Source organism: Lactuca virosa, chromosome 3, assembly GCF_052849685.1.
Source record: "Lactuca virosa cultivar CGN04683 chromosome 3, Lactuca_virosa_CGN04683_v6, whole genome shotgun sequence".
Lineage (NCBI taxonomy): Eukaryota > Viridiplantae > Streptophyta > Magnoliopsida > Asterales > Asteraceae > Lactuca > Lactuca virosa.
In genome coordinates, this window is record NC_136428.1 from 71,750,806 (window position 1) to 71,770,377 (window position 19,572).

Below are 19,572 nucleotides of genomic sequence, written 5' to 3' on the forward strand. Positions count from 1 at the left end.
TCTATTCATTGATTTCTAATTAAGTTTGATCATTTGAATAAGTCTCCTCTCCTAATCAAAAACTATCCCAGGTGTTAGTGTATAGCCTGCCTATGGCCGGTTCTTTTAAAAGAGTTATTATATTTGTAATTATGTGATTAAGATATCGAGGAGAAGATCCACAATTACCAAATATTTAGGCACGCAAGAAACAGAAACACGTCTAGTCTTCTGATTCTTGATTCCGTTCGATCTCAGCCCACATGACTAGTAATTGCAACACGATGCTTCTCGTTAACAAAGTAATATACTTAATGTTTATTCAAAAATGTTTAACGAGACCAACTTAACGAAGATAAAATTAGTCATCTCATACCTTCAAGACACAAGTTTTCCTATTGAAATGGAATCTATTAAAAGGAATGAGCGCATCATATGTATAGCCTAATTGACTATTTCTAGCTAGTGGAATCAGAATGCTTGGTCGCATGCATTCTATTACCTAAATTTAATTTGTTCAAATTAACAACTACAAGGTTGACTAAAGAATGTTGTTATTTGGATAGTCTTATACCACCATCCCATGCATTTATGTTCCCCAACTTATAGTCTTATACCATATATGGGAAACTCTATATCAACGTCCATGCAAGGATCCCACATATACTGATTATTCGAGAATTAAGCATTCCAAACAAAGTTGTTGTGGGTTTGAATCTCACATACTAAAAATTCGGTGGCCAGCCATTCTAAATAAAAGTTTATATAATATCTTATAGATTTTATACGTTTAGAAAGATTTAGCTGTGAAAATTCAAAAATAAGGTTAATGTTTTAAAGTTATTGCTCTGCCAAAATATTGATCATAGTGTTTCAGGATTTACCCCCACACGATAACTCTATGGCGGGTTCGGTATAGGCCGTCGGAATGATACATTTACCCACTTTTATTTTTTTATTTTTTTGTTTTGTTTTTCAAAGTACGTATCCCAAGTCTAAAGTTGTATTGATCCAAACTATTTTAATCAAAAACATATTTTTAGACAAGAGGAAGTATAAGAAAGAAATATGATATAAAATGTCTTAATAAGACAATGTATTTATTGGATAAATTCATAATTAGAATTTGACCACATGCTTTTAGACATCTTTGTTAGCATGGAGATGATATACACTAGGAAAAGAAACTGACAGAAAGTAGCATTGTTGCTAGTTTTTCATGAAAACAATTAAAAGAATAAAATGCAACTGCTGAGTTTTTCTTCAACCGCTTAGCTGATCGGGGGTTTTAGAAAACAGGGATACTCTGTGGGCGCCTAAAGAAATTGTGAGGATCGACTTTGGCCTTGATTCGAATCAACTTCTTGAAGTTGTCCCTCTTCCAGTATCTCTCACCCCAAACACTTGCTTCTTCGTAGTTAGCACTTCCAACACCCAAATCCAGATCATTGTAGTTGGAATATGCCTCTCTGGGGTTGTTTGACACATAAGGCGTCATTAACGCATCCAAGCTTCGCAGCCAAGCTATCCTCCTGAGGGATGTAGGGGTTGTGTCTGAAGGTTGACCGTTAAAATTGACAGTCTTGAGAATTTGGAACAACACGCCCGCTCTATGAGGATATGGAATTGCAGTCTCTGAGAAATCAGCCATCCTTCCGCCAAATGGATTGATCATCAGAAGCGTTGATTCATCGTTTTGGATAAGCTTTCTCCATATCTTTCTGAGCCCACTTACGGGGATGGGTGTCCGGACATAATCTGATTTGCTTTTGTTGTTCAGCTTGGCAATGGCAGATCGGTTCGTAAGAATCTGAGTCGGGGTGGAGCTTGGCAAGCCCCAAAACACAAGGGTCGACTGGACCATTTTAATTTCTTCACAAATCTCTCGGGTAACACCGAGCTCTGGAAATTTTCTGGAAAGCAACGGAAGCAATGTGTCGGTTGTGCCCTGATATATTCCTTCAAACATAATTCTTATGGTTTTCTTGGTGGTGTTGCCGATATATTCGGCAAAAACTTGAGTTCTTATGTGCAAATTTCTATCGATATTTGGTGCAACGTATTGATATTTATGGAAGATTTCGGTTGCCCCTTGTTCCAAAGTTTTATTCAGTATAAAGACGGTTACTTTTTTTGGAACTGGAACCAAGCTCAGCTTCCATGCAAGAACAATTCCGAAACTTGAAGAACCACCTCCTCGGATCGCCCAAAACAAATCTTCTCCCATTGATTTCCTGTCGAGAATATTCCCATCAACATCCATGAAGCGAGCATCCAGAACATTATCGGCAGCAGTACCGTATTTCCTCAACAGGTTTCCGTAGCCACCACCGCCCATGTAACCACCAACACCCACCGTTGGGCAAACACCTGCCGGGAAATACAAGGTATCGGTCTCTCGCGAAATTTTGTAATAGAGTTCACCAAGCGTAGCGCCTGCTTGGACCCAAGCAGTCCTTTTTGCTACGTCCACGTCTATAGACCTCATGTTGGTGAAATCAAGCATAACAAAGGGAACATCAGCAGTGTATGAGAGGCCCTCGTAGTCATGGCCCCCACTCCTGATCCTGATCTCGTAGCCGTGTTTCTTGGCGCAGTATACACATGTTTGTATAAGGGTTTCCTCCATAGGTGTCACGATGACTGATGGTCTACGTGTGGAGGGCTTAAGGAACCTGGTGTTTTGAACTGCCACTTGCCAAATGGGTAGGAAGGAAGCATTGACAGGGGTGAAAATGAGTTGAGAGATGGTAGTCACATTCTTGGATTTGGACAGTAGGCAGCTTATTAGATCGCCAGAACTTGAGGATGATAAGGACGTTGCCCATGAAACACAAAACAAGAAACTTAGAACCATGAGCAAAACTGAAGAACTAAGTTGAGACTTCTTCATGTCTAGTTAATTTGGTGAGCTTGATCAATAGCAATGGCTTATTTATATAGAGCAGAGAGCATATAGTTGACTTCAAATGGGGTTATAAAAATTGTGATCAGTTCAAATTAAGGTGTTTGAAAAACCTCGGAAGGAGGATGGTGATCAATTCAAAGGTGTTTGAAAAATGCGGGAAGGAGGATGGTGTTCAACTGATTCTATTTTAGGGTATACAGGTGCAGCGTTGAAGATATATGGCGTGTTGACTTATTCCCTATAGAGTGCTTAATTCGCATTCTAAAAACCAATGAAGCAATGAACAAATTGATATTACGTATGTTCAGATTTTTCGCCTTTTTCTTTTAACTTTCTGATTGAAATCTTTGCTAAAATTTGAACCACACACGTTTTTATAATAATTATCAAACTCATAAATAGAACGTATCTCATCAAAAGTATATTTTTCTCAAACATAAATTGAAAATATTTCTTACGAATATATGTGGTTAATTTCCTGGCGCCGAATACCAAGTCCTGGGACTAGTTTGTAGATAAAGGGTTGACTTTGACTTTGGAATATAAGCATACAAATTACAAAGCGATTTTACTTTTAACATCAATTCAAATGCTGGGCTCCTCACCGTTCTTAATTAATACTCAAAACCTAAAAAATACGATTAAGTTTTTTAATTATACACTTTTAATACATTCTTATTTAATATAAGTAAGTTATAGATTTCTTTAGAACAACTAAAATTAACATTTGAAATCCCCTAAATAAAGGTAGAATATTCATATGGTAATCAAAACACATAATCTATCACTAAAATAGAATAAAATAAAAATAGAAATCGTGTGATAATTATGCAAAATAAAATTTGTAGACTTATATGGTGAAATTTGGGGATCAAAGATCAGCAAATTGCCTACGCACTCAAGGCCTGTTTGGTTGCTACCGCCTACGGTCCCGGCCAATGGTCGTTTGGAGTATTAAACAATGAGACACTTATGTAGTTGGTTCTCTATCCAGATAAAAGACATGTTTGGCAGCTAACGATCATTTCAACGTCAATGAGTAGATTGTGACGAGATATTCATGTTGAACACGACTTTTTGTATGGGAAACAAAAAAGACTTTTATTAAGACACTTAAGAAGACCTTACACTTTGTGAGACTACTACACACTTTGCTCTCTTTGAGGTTTTCTTGGATGGTTTGGAGCAAATGAGCTCCACACCTATTTATAGGCCTCTTAGGAAGGTTCTAGATACTAGTATACACTTACTACCTACTAGATAACTCTAGAAATATCTAACATACTCTATATGCTTCCATATGTTTCTAGAATATTCTACCATGTTCTGGAGAGGTCTAGGTTGCTCCAGTGTCTTCTAGAATGATCCATAACCTTCCAGGGTCTTCCATGTCGTTCTAGAGTATTCTAGACTCTTCCGGTATATTCCGGAGTCTTCCATAGTCTTCCATAATGTTCTAGAATCTTCTAGAGCGTTCTAGAACAAGCTAAAGTCTTCTAGATAATATTTGTTCTATTGGGCTAGTGATGATCTTTAACACTCCCCCTCAGCACTAGCCCTCATTCTTCGTACCATGTTAAGCTGACAGCGAAAACCTTCACATTTTCCAATACTCAGTCCTTTGGTGAACAAGTCTGCTATTTGGTCATCGGTCTTGATCTGTCGCATCTCAATTTCTTCCATCAAGACTTTCTCTCTGATAAAGTGATAATGCACTTCCACATGCTTTGTTCTAGCATGAAATACTGGATTTTCTGCCAGCCGAATTGCAGATTGGTTATCGCAGTGAAGTGGTACCGCATAGTCAACTTTTTGATGTAAGTCCTCCATTAGGAGTACCAACCATGTACTTTCTTGAGCTGCTACGGCCGCTGCTTTGTACTCCGCTTCTGTGGTTGACAATGATACGGTTGGTTGTCTTTTACTACACCATGATATTGGCCCCGACCCAAGCTTGAACACATACCCAGTGGTTGATCTTCGGGTATCATGGTCTCCTGCATAGTCAGCATCACAATATCCAACCAACTTGCAGTCTTCTCCTTTTTTATACAAGAGACCATAGTCAATTGTACCTTTGACATATCTTAAGATCCGTCGGGCAGCATCCAAATGAGGTTTCTTCGGATTTTGCATGTATCGACTCATAACTCCAACTGCATAAGCAATGTCAGGCCGAGATAAAGTTAGGTAGATAAGACTACCTACTAGATGTCGATACATCGTTCCATCGTCCAACTCTTTTCCTTCATGAGCACATATCTTGGTATTTGGCTCTATTGGTGTTGATACTGGCTTACACTCCAACATGCCAAACTTTTGAAGTATATCTCTTGTATACTTTTGTTGGCAGAGGAACAACCCTTCCTTTGTACGATCAACTTCTAACCCCAAGAAGTGTTTAAGCTCCCCCAGCTCTTTCATTTGGAATCGCACCGATAGATTTTCTCTTGTTTGATGGATTTCTCTTTCGTCATCCCCGGTGATGATCAAGTCATCCACATAAACCAACACAATTGCCAACTTCCCTTCTTTTTCTTTAACAAACAGGCTTGAGTCAGCATGTGCAACTGAATAACCACTTCGGGTAAGAAATTCAGCAATCTTACCATACCAGGCTCTTGGTGCCTGCTTCAATCCGTAAAGAGCTTTTCTCAGCTTGCACACATGAGTGGGATTAACTGCATCCTCAAATCCCTTTGGTTGGTTCATGTAGATCTCCCGATCTAATTCTCCATGCAGGAAAGCATTCTTCACATCCATCTGCCATAATTTCCAGTCTTTACTAGCTGCAAGAGCTAGCAGCACCCGTACAGTAGTTATCTTCGCCACTGGACTAAATGTTTCATCATAGTCCAATCCATATTGTTGTGAGAACCCTCGAGCCACCAAACGAGCCTTGTATCTTTCAATTGATCCATCTGTGCGTCGCTTTAATTTATAAACCCACTTGCAGGAAATGGGTTTTATATCTCTTGGTCTTGGTACCAGTTCCCACGTTTGATTCTGCTTTAAGGCTGTAACTTCTTCTTCCATTGCCTTCTGCCAAGCTTTATTCTTAATTGCTTCTTCATATGTCTCCGGCTCTTTAACACCGTCTTCTAAAATAGCCGCATTAGCATACTTGGGATTAGGCTTTCGGATTCTTTCCGTCCTTCGAAGTTGTGGAGGCGGCGTCTCCCTTTCACCGGCATTACTTGTTTGAGTTACTTCTTGCTCAATGACATCAGTGTCGCTCGGATCTTCAGGTGTATCAACACTTGACCAAATGTGTGCAGTTTGCTCCCCCATCTTTTGTTTTAAAACTTCTTCAATATTTTCCGAGTCTGGTAATACTTTCTTCTCTAAGGACCACCATGAAGATGCTTCATCGAACACTACATCTCTTGAAGTGTAGCATCTTCCGCTTGTTGGATCACAACACCTCCATCCTTTTCTTTGATTGTCATATCCAACAAATATACACCTGACTGCTTTCTTGTCAAACTTGCTACGTAAATGACTAGGTACAAATACGTAGCAGACACAACCAAATACTCGAAAGTAGCTAATAGTAGGTTTCATGTTCCATAGTGTCTCAAATGGTGAGATGAAACCTAACCTTGGTTGGGGAAGTTTATTGATCACATGGGCAGCAGTTCGCATTGCTTCAGCCCAAAATCTTCCTGGGACATTCTTCGCGTGTAGCATGCTTCGACAAATTTCTGCAAGATGTCGATTCTTTCTCTCAGCTACACCATTTTGTTGAGGTGTGTTGGCACATGTGAATTGATGACGTATACCACATTCTTTTAGATAGCTATTGAATTCTTCCGAGGTGTATTCTCCTCCATTGTCTGAGCGTAGACACCGAATCTTCTTTCTCACTTCTCCTTCGACCGTTGTCTTGAATTCTAGAAACTTTGAGAATGTTTCAGATTTTTCTTTCATGAAGAAAACCCACACATATCTCGAATAATCATCAATGAATGTCACCATGTACCGCATCCCGCTAATTGATGTCTGCTTGATTGGACCGAACACATCCGAGTGAATTAACTCTAGTGGCTTCTTTGCACTAAAATTTGACTCCTTGTATGGTAATTGATGAGCTTTACCATACTGACATCCAGCACAAACAACATCTGTTTTAACTTCAAGTTGAGGTAAGCCACTGAGCATGGATTTCTCCATTATTACCTTCAACTTGTGATAACCAACATGTCCCAGCCGTGCATGCCATAGATCTGCTGTCTCGTTCTTACGAGTCTTATCTACATAGGCAGACTCTGCGGAGAGAACATAGACGGACTCCACTCTCCGTCCTTCCATTGTTGGCTTTTCTGATATTTTAAGATCTCGATAGACCTTCACATCTTGTGGGCCAAACAAGACGTAGTTTCCTGATGATGTTAGTTGCGATACCGATAACAAGTTCTTCTTCATACCTGGCACGTGATAGACATTATGTAGTGACACCATGTCAGATTTATTACCAGGCATGATCGTTGTTTTGCCAATCTGAGCAATTGGAAGTCGTGCATTGTTGGCTGTAAGTACCATGCGACTCCCTTTCTACTCCTTCACGTCTTGTAGTTTGTTCTGATCACCAGTCATGTGATTGGAGCATCCTGAATCAATGATCCAGTCATTCTCATAGTTGATACGCTCTCCCATCATTGCCATGAGCGCCAACTCGTTTTCTTCTATGGCGCATAATGCCTCAGCATCCCATTCATCCTCTATTTCCTTTTTGGAAGTTACGACATTGCTTTCCACAGACTTTTTCTTTGACCAACAATCTTTGGACATGTGGCCCCACTTTCCACAATTGTTGCAGTTGCCTTCGAACCTCCTCCCCCGAGAACTCTTATTGTCGGTCTTTTGAGATCTCCATGGTTGTGAGGTTCCTGGCTGACTCTTCCATTTGTCAGCATTTTTGTATCCTTCTTTAGAAGGTGGCTTGAAATTTCTCCGACTTTTACTTGTGTAGAGTGCTTCTTCTTCACTCTTCAGCGTGATGCCTCCCATTTGCTTAGCCATAGCTTCTTGGCTGGCCAACAAATTCTCAAACTCTACAAGTGATGGTTGAACGGGCCATCCTTGTACAGCAGTAACGAAGCTTCTATATTCCGGCCTCAGTCCATGGATGATGATCCTCTTCATTCGAGCTTCTGTAATGACGGATTGCGGATCTAGTTCAGTAATCTCCCGACATATTGACTTGACCTTGTGGAAATATTGAGCAATCGTCATGTCACGTTGTGAGATTGATAATAGCTCGTTCTCCAAAAGTTGTAGTCTTGTATCATTCTTCTTTGAGAAAAGCGTCACAAACGTGTCCCAAGCTTCTTTCGGTGTGTTCTCGTCCCGAATATGCTCCAACATCTCTTCTTCGATTGTGGTCTTCAAGGCAAACATTGCTTTGCCTGCTTTGATTTTCCATTTGCGTAGAGCGCCATTAACATCTTCCTCCGGAGGCGTGGTTTCGCTTCCGCCAACGACCTCCCATAGATCTTGTCCTTGTAAGTAGGACTTCATACATGTTTCCCATGTTTTGTAGTTGTTGTTGTTGAGTTTCTTGATTCCTCCGACGACTTGGAGATCACCCATCGTGTTGGCAGTACCTCGGTAATACCAAACAAGCTAGTTTCGACACTAAACTTGCAGAGTCACAAACTACTCACGATACAACGAGAATCACTCGTTCTCACTATCAAGAAACCTTGCTCTGATACCAGATTGTTGAACACGACTCTTTGTATGGGAAACAAAAAAGACTTTTATTAAGACACTTTAGAAGACCTTACACTTTGTGAGACTACTACACACTTTGCTCTCTTTGAGGCTTTCTTGGATGGTTTGGAGCAAATGAGCTCCACACCTATTTATAGGCCTCTTAGGAAGGTTCTAGATACTAGTATACACTTACTACCTACTAGATAACTCTAGAAATATCTAACATACTCTATATGCTTCCATATGTTTCTAGAATATTCTACCATGTTCTGGAGAGGTCTAGGTTGCTCCAGTGTCTTCTAGAATGATCCATAACCTTCCAGGGTCTTCCATGTCGTTCTAGAGTATTCTAGACTCTTCCGGTATATTCCGGAGTCTTCCATAGTCTTCCATAATGTTCTAGAATCTTCTAGAGCGTTCTAGAACAAGCTAAAGTCTTCTAGATAATATTTGTTCTATTGGGCTAGTGATGATCTTTAACAATTCAGGCCGGTTGTCAAATAAAAAAAACACATCATCAGCAATATAACAGCATGTCTATCTGCTAGAAAGTGGCGGATTCAGCCCGGACGTCAAGTGGGGTGCATTGTTGACCGTTGACTATGTAAATTAATAATAATAATAATAACAAATACTTAAAAGTAGAATAATATTAAAATATTCAACTAAATGTCATTTTACAATTGAAATCTACGAGGGGACATAGTTAAGAAACGTTTGATAATACTTTCATTGGTGACCTTGGAAAATTCTTCTCTTTCAAGCGCGCAAATTTCACAATCATTTAAAAATACATCCGAAATCCGATTCCGCAAATCTAACTTGACAAGCTTCATCGTCGAAAAACATCTCTCCACCGTTGCGGTTGCAACCGACAAAAGCAATGACAACTTCAATAACCGGTAAACCAAAGGAAAGTTAAGATGTATATTGCTTTCCACCATCACCTTAGCAAGGTCGGATATACTCTTCAAAGTAGCAAATCTTGCATCTTGTTTCATAAAAGTGGGGTAAACCGAAAGTTCATTTAGAATATTCAACCTATCTTTAAAGCTAAAATCATGTGGATAGAAACCGATCAACTTCTGTAACTTTGATGGCTCAAAGTCACAAAATGAATCATGTGGATTCAAACCTGTCACACAAATGAGCAATTCGATGACAAATGAGCAATTCGAAACTGACTTCATTAAAAGGATCACCGAACTCTTGAATTTGCATATCCAAAACCATGTTGACACAAAAAAAACACGTAATAATGGCGATTGGAGATATTGGTGTACTGTCTTCAGGCTCTTGGATTAACATAAACTTCCTCCATGTTCACCATTTGAATGTTATCATTCTCACAAAAAGAGGTGATATCCAAAACACGTGCATCAAACCCATCATTTCTCATATTTTTTAAAGTTGCAGTGGTTGATTTTACCAAACTTATACCAGGATTAAAACGTCTTCCCCTACTTCCAAACATTCTTACATGGTATTTTTTAAGGCGCGGTTGACATTGTTCTTTAATAAAATATTTTCGTCTTATATTGTCTCTTTGATTAGGGCGATAATCTGAAGTTTTTTCCTATCAACCGGACCCCAAGGAATGTCACTTGAATCAATTTCACTCGATCTTGGTGGAATAAAAGTAGGTTGGGCAATTTCAGCTAAAGATGATCCTAATGAAGATGGTCCTGATGTGGATGTTATACTGTAAAATCTTTCCATTGCACGTGTTATTGGGTTAAACAAAAAAAAACATTAATCAGTGTTAAACACAATTACCAAAACCATTAAACATTAAACAAATACAAAGCACTAAATTAAAAAATACCATTAAACAAAACAGTTAAAGAAAATTAAAATTTTCCATCTCTGTTAAGCTTAGTTCGTTTCCCTGTTGTCCCAGTTAATCATCAAAAGCAAACCAAGCCAAACTAACAAATCCATAGCACAAATTAATCTTTTGAGAGTGTTAAATTAAAATTAAATCAGTTTACAAATCAAAAATCCCAAATCAGAATTCATAAACCATTAATATCAGTTCATCAAATGAAACCCATTTGGGAAAATCAAACTAAATAAAGGGAATAAACTTACAACGATGGCGGCGAGCTAAATTAGATGATGGTGGTCCTTTTGCGCGCGACGGTAGATGGTGTTGCTCAGCAAGTAGTGAGCGAAGTCCGTCACTGCGTTGGCAGCGCTGCAGCGGTGTTGTGCAACAGTGATAAGTTGTGGCGATTGAAGACGATGCTGGCGGCTGTGGAGTACTAAATTCCGGTGGTCGTAGAGTGTTTAATTTTTTTTACTACTGAGTGCATTTGGTATGCTAGGTCAAAACTATAAAGAAAGAAGTGAAAAATCGGGAGTGAAAAATCAGAAGAGAGAGAAGTGAGGATGAGTGGGTGTAATGGGACCAATCTATTGTGAGTGGGGACCATAAGCTGAGTTCTTTTTTTAATATGTATTCCTGGTGGGGCCCACTTTTAAGTGGGGTCCATGCACCCCCCTTCCCATACATTGAATCCACCACTGCTGCTTGATGTGAAGAAACCATTTGTACACGACCACATGAAGGTGGCAATATACATGCATCGACCACCATGTTTTCGGGGATATCAAGTATATATCTGAATCGCATTTGATACCTTTATAAACTGTTATGTTGTCTTAAATAGGCCCCAAAAGCATGGTACATTCGATTTGATCAACGTGCTACTAACATCGGTTTTCATCATAAGCAAACCGATTCATCTATGTTTATCTAAGAATCATTTAATTCCATCACATACCAACTTCTATATGCATATGACATTATTTTCACAATGTCTTCCATCGAGCTTCTTTAATAGTTAGTTCAGTAATGAATTTGCTATAATAGACTTTGGTACACTTAAATTATATTTTAGGCATCTCCTGTTTATTCATGTAAACGACTATTTTTATATCAAAAGAAGTATGGAACATAGATTCTATGTATGTTATTATACTACACTAAAATCCCATAACTTCATCCGAAACAGTCCAAAAATTGGATTCGATAGGCACCCCGATAGATTATCCTACTATAGTCGGTATATCATAGCAGGGTCTATCATAGCAAATTCACTATTGAACTTACTATTAAAGAAGGTCAATGGAAGACATTGTGAAAATAATGTCACATGCATATAAAAGTCAGGATATGGTAGCATGAAATGATTCTCAGATAAAAATAGATGGATCGTTTGGTTATGATGAAAACCGATGTTAGTAGCACTAGGAATTTCATCTTGCCCATGATATGGAGCAAACTAGACATCTATATCTAACTACAGACCATGAAAATTTGACATTCGGAGTTCTAATGAATTTATTATAATTTTTGAAAGACAACTTATGAAATATGTGACAATACATACCAATTTAAGAAGATTGTGAATTATACCCTACAAGAAGTTGGAATTTGGTAATTTAATTCAACGTTTACAGAAACTAGACTCATCAAACTTTCCAGAAATCTAAAATTTATGATTTTTGGAGCTTTCGATATTCTTGTACGATTTTTAGAAGTTCGAGGATACATTCAGTGAAATTGATCATATTTACCTTTAGGTCACTTTAGGTGTCCCATGAAGGACTTAATGATTAAGCTTTAACTTTAAATATCATAATTAATGGTTACTTATTAGGCTATCAATATATGTAATTCAACTTAACCCAAACTTCTTGATTCTTGGCTTAATGAGCATTTAGAGTTAGGAACTTCACATAAAAAAAATAATCTTATTAGGGTTAAGTTACAACCCATTACACTCCTTATGACACCAAATGTCTTAAAAATCGAGTGCCTCATAAAACTACCACTTATTGGTGGTCGGATGGTGGTGTTGTGGTGGTCAATAATGGTCAAACTACCCCAAAACAAAGAATGATGTTGATTAAGTATAAGTGGAATAATTGGAAAATAATGCTTTTACATTCATTTGTGAACCATCAAAAGTAATACAACCATAAGCGCATTTGCAGGGTGGCCTATGGTGGCTGAAACAAACATACACACACACACATCGGCAACAGGAGGTAGCTGGTGGTTAAGGGCGACAATCGACAACCAACTTCACAAAACAATAGAAATCGAAGGGCCAATGGTAGGAAATAAATGCACCACCCAAACACACCCACTCTTTGGGGGTTGTTAGTGGCAGAAGGAACATGCCGACGATCGTGGTTGCGGAAGTAGTGGTGGCTATTCCCGGTAGCCAAAAGAAAAAGAAAAGAAAGTGGAAATGAGATTATTTGATACTTAATACGGTTAGATTACGATCTTTACCCGTCAGTACCTTCCTCCTCCGGTAACTATCGCCGATGATGATCTTGACTCACTCTTCTTCAAAATCCCTTCATTGCATTCTTTTATTATTTTTTTCTTTTTTCTTAATACCGATCCTTGGCACAAACGATCAAAAACTATGGTGCTTGAGTGGAGCTCTTAAGGGCGTACATAAATTGGAGTCGGCCACAAGAAAAGTGCCCAACTCTCTCCCGACGATTTCCAAGAGAGAAATACAGGTATTACAATTTCATCCCTAATTCTCCCATAACGACACTATCTACCCAGAAAACAAATTTCTTGACTAAAGACATATGTACAACTTGTCACATTCAACCCCTTACCTTAAATTTATTATTATTATTATTATTATTATTATTATTATTATTTTATTTTCACATTTATTATTTTATTTCTTAAAGTTTATCGAATGCCTTTCATTCGTTCTATTCATTAAAAGCTCTTTATAGTTTTTATCCATAGTTATAATATTATTAATATTAATTAATGCTAGTTTCTGGAATTTCTAACGAGAATTAGGACGTTACATCCCACCTCCTAAAGCTACAATTGTTTATTGAGGCAACATTATTGACATGTACATTACATCTAATTTGGTTCAACACTCGCACACTAAATACTCTAAATACACAGAGACTGCATTTATTTTTTACGACCACATCAACCTACATTCCGTCAAGCTCAAAATAGGTGGAAATCTTCATGATTGGTGTATTGAATTCTCTATTCATTGATTTCTAATTAAGTTTGAACATTTGAAAAAGTCTCCTCTCCTGATCAAACTATCGCAGGTGTTAGTGTATAGCCTGCCTATGGCCGGTTCTTTTAAAAGTTTTATTATATTTGTAATTATGTGATTTAGATATCGAGGAGAAGGTCCACAATTACCAAATCTTTAGGCACGCAAGAAACATAAACACGTCTAGTCTTCTGATTCTTGATTCCGATCGATCTCAGCCCACATGACTAGTAATTGCAACACGATGCTTCTCGTTAACAAAGTAATATACTTTTAACTTTTATTCAAAAATATTTAACCAGACCAACTTAACCAAGATATAATTAGTCATCTCATACCTTTAGGACACAAGTTTTCCTATTGAAATGGAATCTATTAAAAGGAATGAGCGCATCATATGTATAGCCTAATTGACTATTTCTAGCTAGTCGAATCAGAATGCTTGGTCGCATGCATTCTACTACTTAAATTTAATTTGTTCAAATTAACAACTACAAGGTTGACTAAAGAATGTTGTTATTTGGATAGTCACGCCAATTCTTATTTAAATAAAAGAATATATAATAAGTAAATATGGATGGCGTAAAGTTACGGATAATTTAACTAACTTTTTCTTCAAAGATGCCACTTTTGATCAAATCAATTTTTATTTAAAAGTAAATGTCAAACGAACAAAAATTACTCATGTTATTTATGCCATCAAAAATTATTATGCTTGCTTAATTAAGTAATTTATTCATGCTGTTATGTATAATTTGGCTTCATTAGCACCACCATCCCATGCATTTATGTTCCCCAACTTATAGTCTTATACCATATATGGGAAACTCTATATCAACGTCCATGCAAGGATCCCGCATATACTGATTATTCGAGAATTAAGCATTCCAAACAAAGTTGTTGTGGGTTTGAATCTCACATACTAAAAATTCGGTGGCCAGCCATTCTAAATAAAAGTTTATATAATATCTTATAGATTTTATACGTTTAGAAAGATTTAGCTGTGAAAATTCAAAAATAAGGTTAATGTTTTAAAGTTATTGCTCTGCCAAAATATTGATCATAGTGTTTCAGGATTTACCCCCACACGATAACTCTATGGCGGGTTCGGTATAGGCCGTCGGAATGATACATTTACCCACTTTTATTTTTTTATTTTTTTGTTTTGTTTTTCGAAGTACGTATCCCAAGTCTAAAGTTGTATTGATCCAAACTATTTTAATCAAAAACATATTTTTAGACAAGAGGAAGTATAAGAAAGAAATATGATATAAAATGTCTTAATAAGACAATGTATTTATTGGATAAATTCATAATTAGAATTTGACCACATGCTTTTAGACATCTTTGTTAGCATGGAGATGATATACACTAGGAAAAGAAACTGACAGAAAGTAGCATTGTTGCTAGTTTTTCATGAAAACAATTAAAAGAATAAAATGCATCTGCTGAGTTTTTCTTCAACCGCTTAGCTGATCGGGGGTTTTAGAAAACAGGGATACTCTGTGGGCGCCTAAAGAAATTGTGAGGATCGACTTTGGCCTTGATTCGAATCAACTTCTTGAAGTTGTCCCTCTTCCAGTATCTCTCACCCCAAACACTTGCTTCTTCGTAGTTAGCACTTCCAACACCCAAATCCAGATCATTGTAGTTGGAATATGCCTCTCTGGGGTTGTTTGACACATAAGGCGTCATTAACGCATCCAAGCTTCGCAGCCAAGCTATCCTCCTGAGGGATGTAGGGGTTGTGTCTGAAGGTTGACCGTTAAAATTGACAGTCTTGAGAATTTGGAACAACACGCCCGCTCTATGAGGATATGGAATTGCAGTCTCTGAGAAATCAGCCATCCTTCCGCCAAATGGATTGATCATCAGAAGCGCTGATTCATCGTTTTGGATAAGCTTTCTCCATATCTTTCTGAGCCCACTTACGGGGATGGGTGTCCGGACATAATCTGATTTGCTTTTGTTGTTCAGCTTGGCAATGGCAGATCGGTTCGTAAGAATCTAAGTCGGGGTGGAGCTTGGCAAGCCCCAAAACACAAGGGTCGACTGGACCATTTTAATTTCTTCACAAATCTCTCGGGTAACACCGAGCTCTGGAAATTTTCTGGAAAGCAACGGAAGCAATGTGTCGGTTGTGCCCTGATATATTCCTTCAAACATAATTCTTATGGTTTTCTTGGTGGTGTTGCCGATATATTCGGCAAAAACTTGAGTTCTTATGTGCAAATTTCTATCGATATTTGGTGCAACGTATTGATATTTATGGAAGATTTCGGTTGCCCCTTGTTCCAAAGTTTTATTCAGTATAAAGACGGTTACTTTTTTTGGAACTGGAACCAAGCTCAGCTTCCATGCAAGAACAATTCCGAAACTTGAAGAACCACCTCCTCGGATCGCCCAAAACAAATCTTCTCCCATTGATTTCCTGTCGAGAATATTCCCCTCAATATCCATGAAGCGAGCATCCAGAACATTATCGGCAGCAGTACCGTATTTCCTCAACAGGTTTCCGTAGCCACCACCGCCCATGTAACCACCAACACCCACCGTTGGGCAAACACCTGCCGGGAAATACAAGGTATCGGTCTCTCGCGAAATTTTGTAATAGAGTTCACCAAGCGTAGCGCCTGCTTGGACCCAAGCAGTCCTTTTTGCTACGTCCACGTCTATAGACCTCATGTTGGTGAAATCAAGCATAACAAAGGGAACATCAGCAGTGTATGAGAGGCCCTCGTAGTCATGGCCCCCACTCCTGATCCTGATCTCGTAGCCGTGTTTCTTGGCGCAGTATACACATGTTTGTATAAGGGTTTCCTCCATAGGTGTCACGATGACTGATGGTCTACGTGTGGAGGGCTTAAGGAACCTGGTGTTTTGAACTGCCACTTGCCAAATGGGTAGGAAGGAAGCATTGACAGGGGTGAAAATGAGTTGAGAGATGGTAGTCACATTCTTGGATTTGGACAGTAGGCAGCTTATTAGATCGCCAGAACTTGAGGATGATAAGGACGTTGCCCATGAAACACAAAACAAGAAACTTAGAACCATGAGCAAAACTGAAGAACTAAGTTGAGACTTCTTCATGTCTAGTTAATTTGGTGAGCTTGATCAATAGCAATGGCTTATTTATATAGAGCAGAGAGCATATAGTTGACTTCAAATGGGGTTATAAAAATTGTGATCAGTTCAAATTAAGGTGTTTGAAAAACCTCGGAAGGAGGATGGTGATCAATTCAAAGGTGTTTGAAAAATGCGGGAAGGAGGATGGTGTTCAACTGATTCTATTTTAGGGTATACAGGTGCAGCGTTGAAGATATATGGCGTGTTGACTTATTCCCTATAGAGTGCTTAATTCGCATTCTAAAAACCAATGAAGCAATGAACAAATTGATATTACGTATGTTCAGATTTTTCGCCTTTTTCTTTTAACTTTCTGATTGAAATCTTTGCTAAAATTTGAACCACACACGTTTTTATAATAATTATCAAACTCATAAATAGAACGTATCTCATCAAAAGTATATTTTTCTCAAACATAAATTGAAAATATTTCTTACGAATATATGTGGTTAATTTCCTGGCGCCGAATACCAAGTCCTGGGACTAGTTTGTAGATAAAGGGTTGACTTTGACTTTGGAATATAAGCATACAAATTACAAAGCGATTTTACTTTTAACATCAATTCAAATGCTGGGCTCCTCACCGTTCTTAATTAATACTCAAAACCTAAAAAATACGATTAGGTTTTTTAATTATACACTTTTAATACATTCTTATTTAATATAAGTAAGTTATAGATTTCTTTAGAACAACTAAAATTAACATTTGAAATCCCCTAAATAAAGGTAGAATATTCATATGGTAATCAAAACACATAATCTATCACTAAAATAGAATAAAATAAAAATAGAAATCGTGTGATAATTATGCAAAATAAAATTTGTAGACTTATATGGTGAAATTTGGGGATCAAAGATCAGCAAATTGCCTACGCACTCAAGGCCTGTTTGGTTGCTACCGCCTACGGTCCCGGCCAAGGGTCGTTTGGAGTATTAAACAATAAGACACTTATGTAGTTGGTTCTCTATCCAGATAAAAGACATGTTTGGCAGCTAACGATCATTTCAACGTCAATGAGTAGATTGTGACGAGATATTCAGGCCGGTTGTCAAATAAAAAAAACACATCATCAGCAATATAACAGCATGTCTATCTGCTAGAAAGTGGCGGATTCAGCCCGGACGTCAAGTGGGGTGCATTGTTGACCGTTGACTATGTAAATTAATAATAATAATAATAATAAATACTTAAAAGTAGAATAATATTAAAATATTCAACTAAATGTCATTTTACAATTGAAATCTACGAGGGGACATAGTTAAGAAACGTTTGATAATACTTTCATTGGTGACCTTGGAAAATTCTTCTCTTTCAAGCGCGCAAATTTCACAATCATTTAAAAATACATCCGAAATCCGATTCCGCAAATCTAACTTGACAAGCTTCATCGTCGAAAAACATCTCTCCACCGTTTCGGTTGCAACCGACAAAAGCAATGACAACTTCAATAACCGGTAAACCAAAGGAAAGTTAAGATGTATATTGCTTTCCACCATCACCTTAGCAAGGTCGGATATACTCTTCAAAGTAGCAAATCTTGCATCTTGTTTAATAAAAGTTGGGTAAACCGAAAGTTCATTTAGAATATTCAACCTATCTTTAAAGCTAAAATCATGTGGATAGAAATCGATCAACTTCTGTAACTTTGATGGGTCAAAGTCACAAAATGAATCATGTGGATTCAAACCTCTCACACAAATGAGCAATTCGATGACAAATGAGCAATTCGGAACTGACTTCATTAAAACGATCACCGAACTCTTGAATTTGCATATCCAAAACCATGTTGACACAAAAAAACTCGTAATAATGGCGATCAGAGATATTGGTGTACTGTCTTTAGGCTCTTGGATTAACATAAACTTCCTCCATGTTCACCATTTGAATGTAATCATTCTCACAAAAAGAGGTGATATCCAAAATACGTGCATCAAACCCATCATTTCTCATATTTTTTAAAGTTGCAGTGGTTGATTTTACCAAACTTATACCTGGATTAAAACGTCTTCCCCTACTTCCAAACATTCTTACATGGTATTTTTTAAGGCGTAGTTGACATTGTTCTTTAATAAAATATTTTCGTCTTATATTGTCTCTTTGATTAGGGCGATAATCTGAAATCTTTTCCTATCAGCCGGATCCCAAGGAATGTCATTTGAATCAATTTCACTCGATCTTGGTGAAATAAAAGTAGGTTGGGCAATTTCAGCTAAAGATGGTCCTAATGAAGATGGTCCTGATGTGGATGTTCTACTGTAAAATCTTTCCATTGCATGTGTTATTGGGTTAAACAAAAAAAAACATTAATCAATGTTAAATACAATTACCAAAACCATTAAACATTAAACAAATACAAAGCACTAAATTAGAAAATACCATTAAACAAAACAGTTAAAGAAAATTAAAATTTTCCATCTCTGTTAAGCTTAGTTCGTTTCCCTGTTGTCCCAGTTAATCATCAAAAGCAAACCAAGCCAAACTAACAAATCCATAGCACAAATTAATCTTTTGAGAGTGTTAAATTAAAATTAAATCAGTTTACAAATCAAAAATCCCAAATCAGAATTCATAAACCATTACTACCAGTTCATCAAATGAAACCCATTTGGGAAAATCAAACTAAATAAAGGGAATAAACTTACAATGATGGCGGCGAGCTAAATTAGACGATGGTGGTCCTTTTGCGCGCGACGGTAGATGGTGTTGCTCAACAAGTAGTGAGAGAAGTCTGTCACTGCGTTGGCAGCGCTGCAGCGGTGTTGTGCAACAGTGAT

General features: G+C 37.7%; 1 protein-coding gene and 2 pseudogenes across 1 annotated transcript; all 3 read right to left on the reverse strand.

The window, feature by feature from the left end:
- Positions 1 to 1,048: 1,048 nt before the first annotated feature.
- LOC145165933 (tetrahydroberberine oxidase pseudogene) lies at positions 1,049 to 3,073 on the reverse strand (annotated as a pseudogene).
- Positions 3,074 to 14,937: 11,864 nt separating this feature from the next.
- Positions 14,938 to 16,965, reverse strand: LOC145165934 (berberine bridge enzyme-like 8 pseudogene; annotated as a pseudogene).
- Positions 16,966 to 18,027: 1,062 nt separating this feature from the next.
- Positions 18,028 to 18,540, reverse strand: LOC145163638 (uncharacterized). Its single transcript, XM_079082451.1, has one exon. It carries the CDS (start codon positions 18,538 to 18,540, stop codon positions 18,028 to 18,030), a length of 513 nt encoding a protein of 170 aa, XP_078938577.1.
- Positions 18,541 to 19,572: the final 1,032 nt, after the last annotated feature.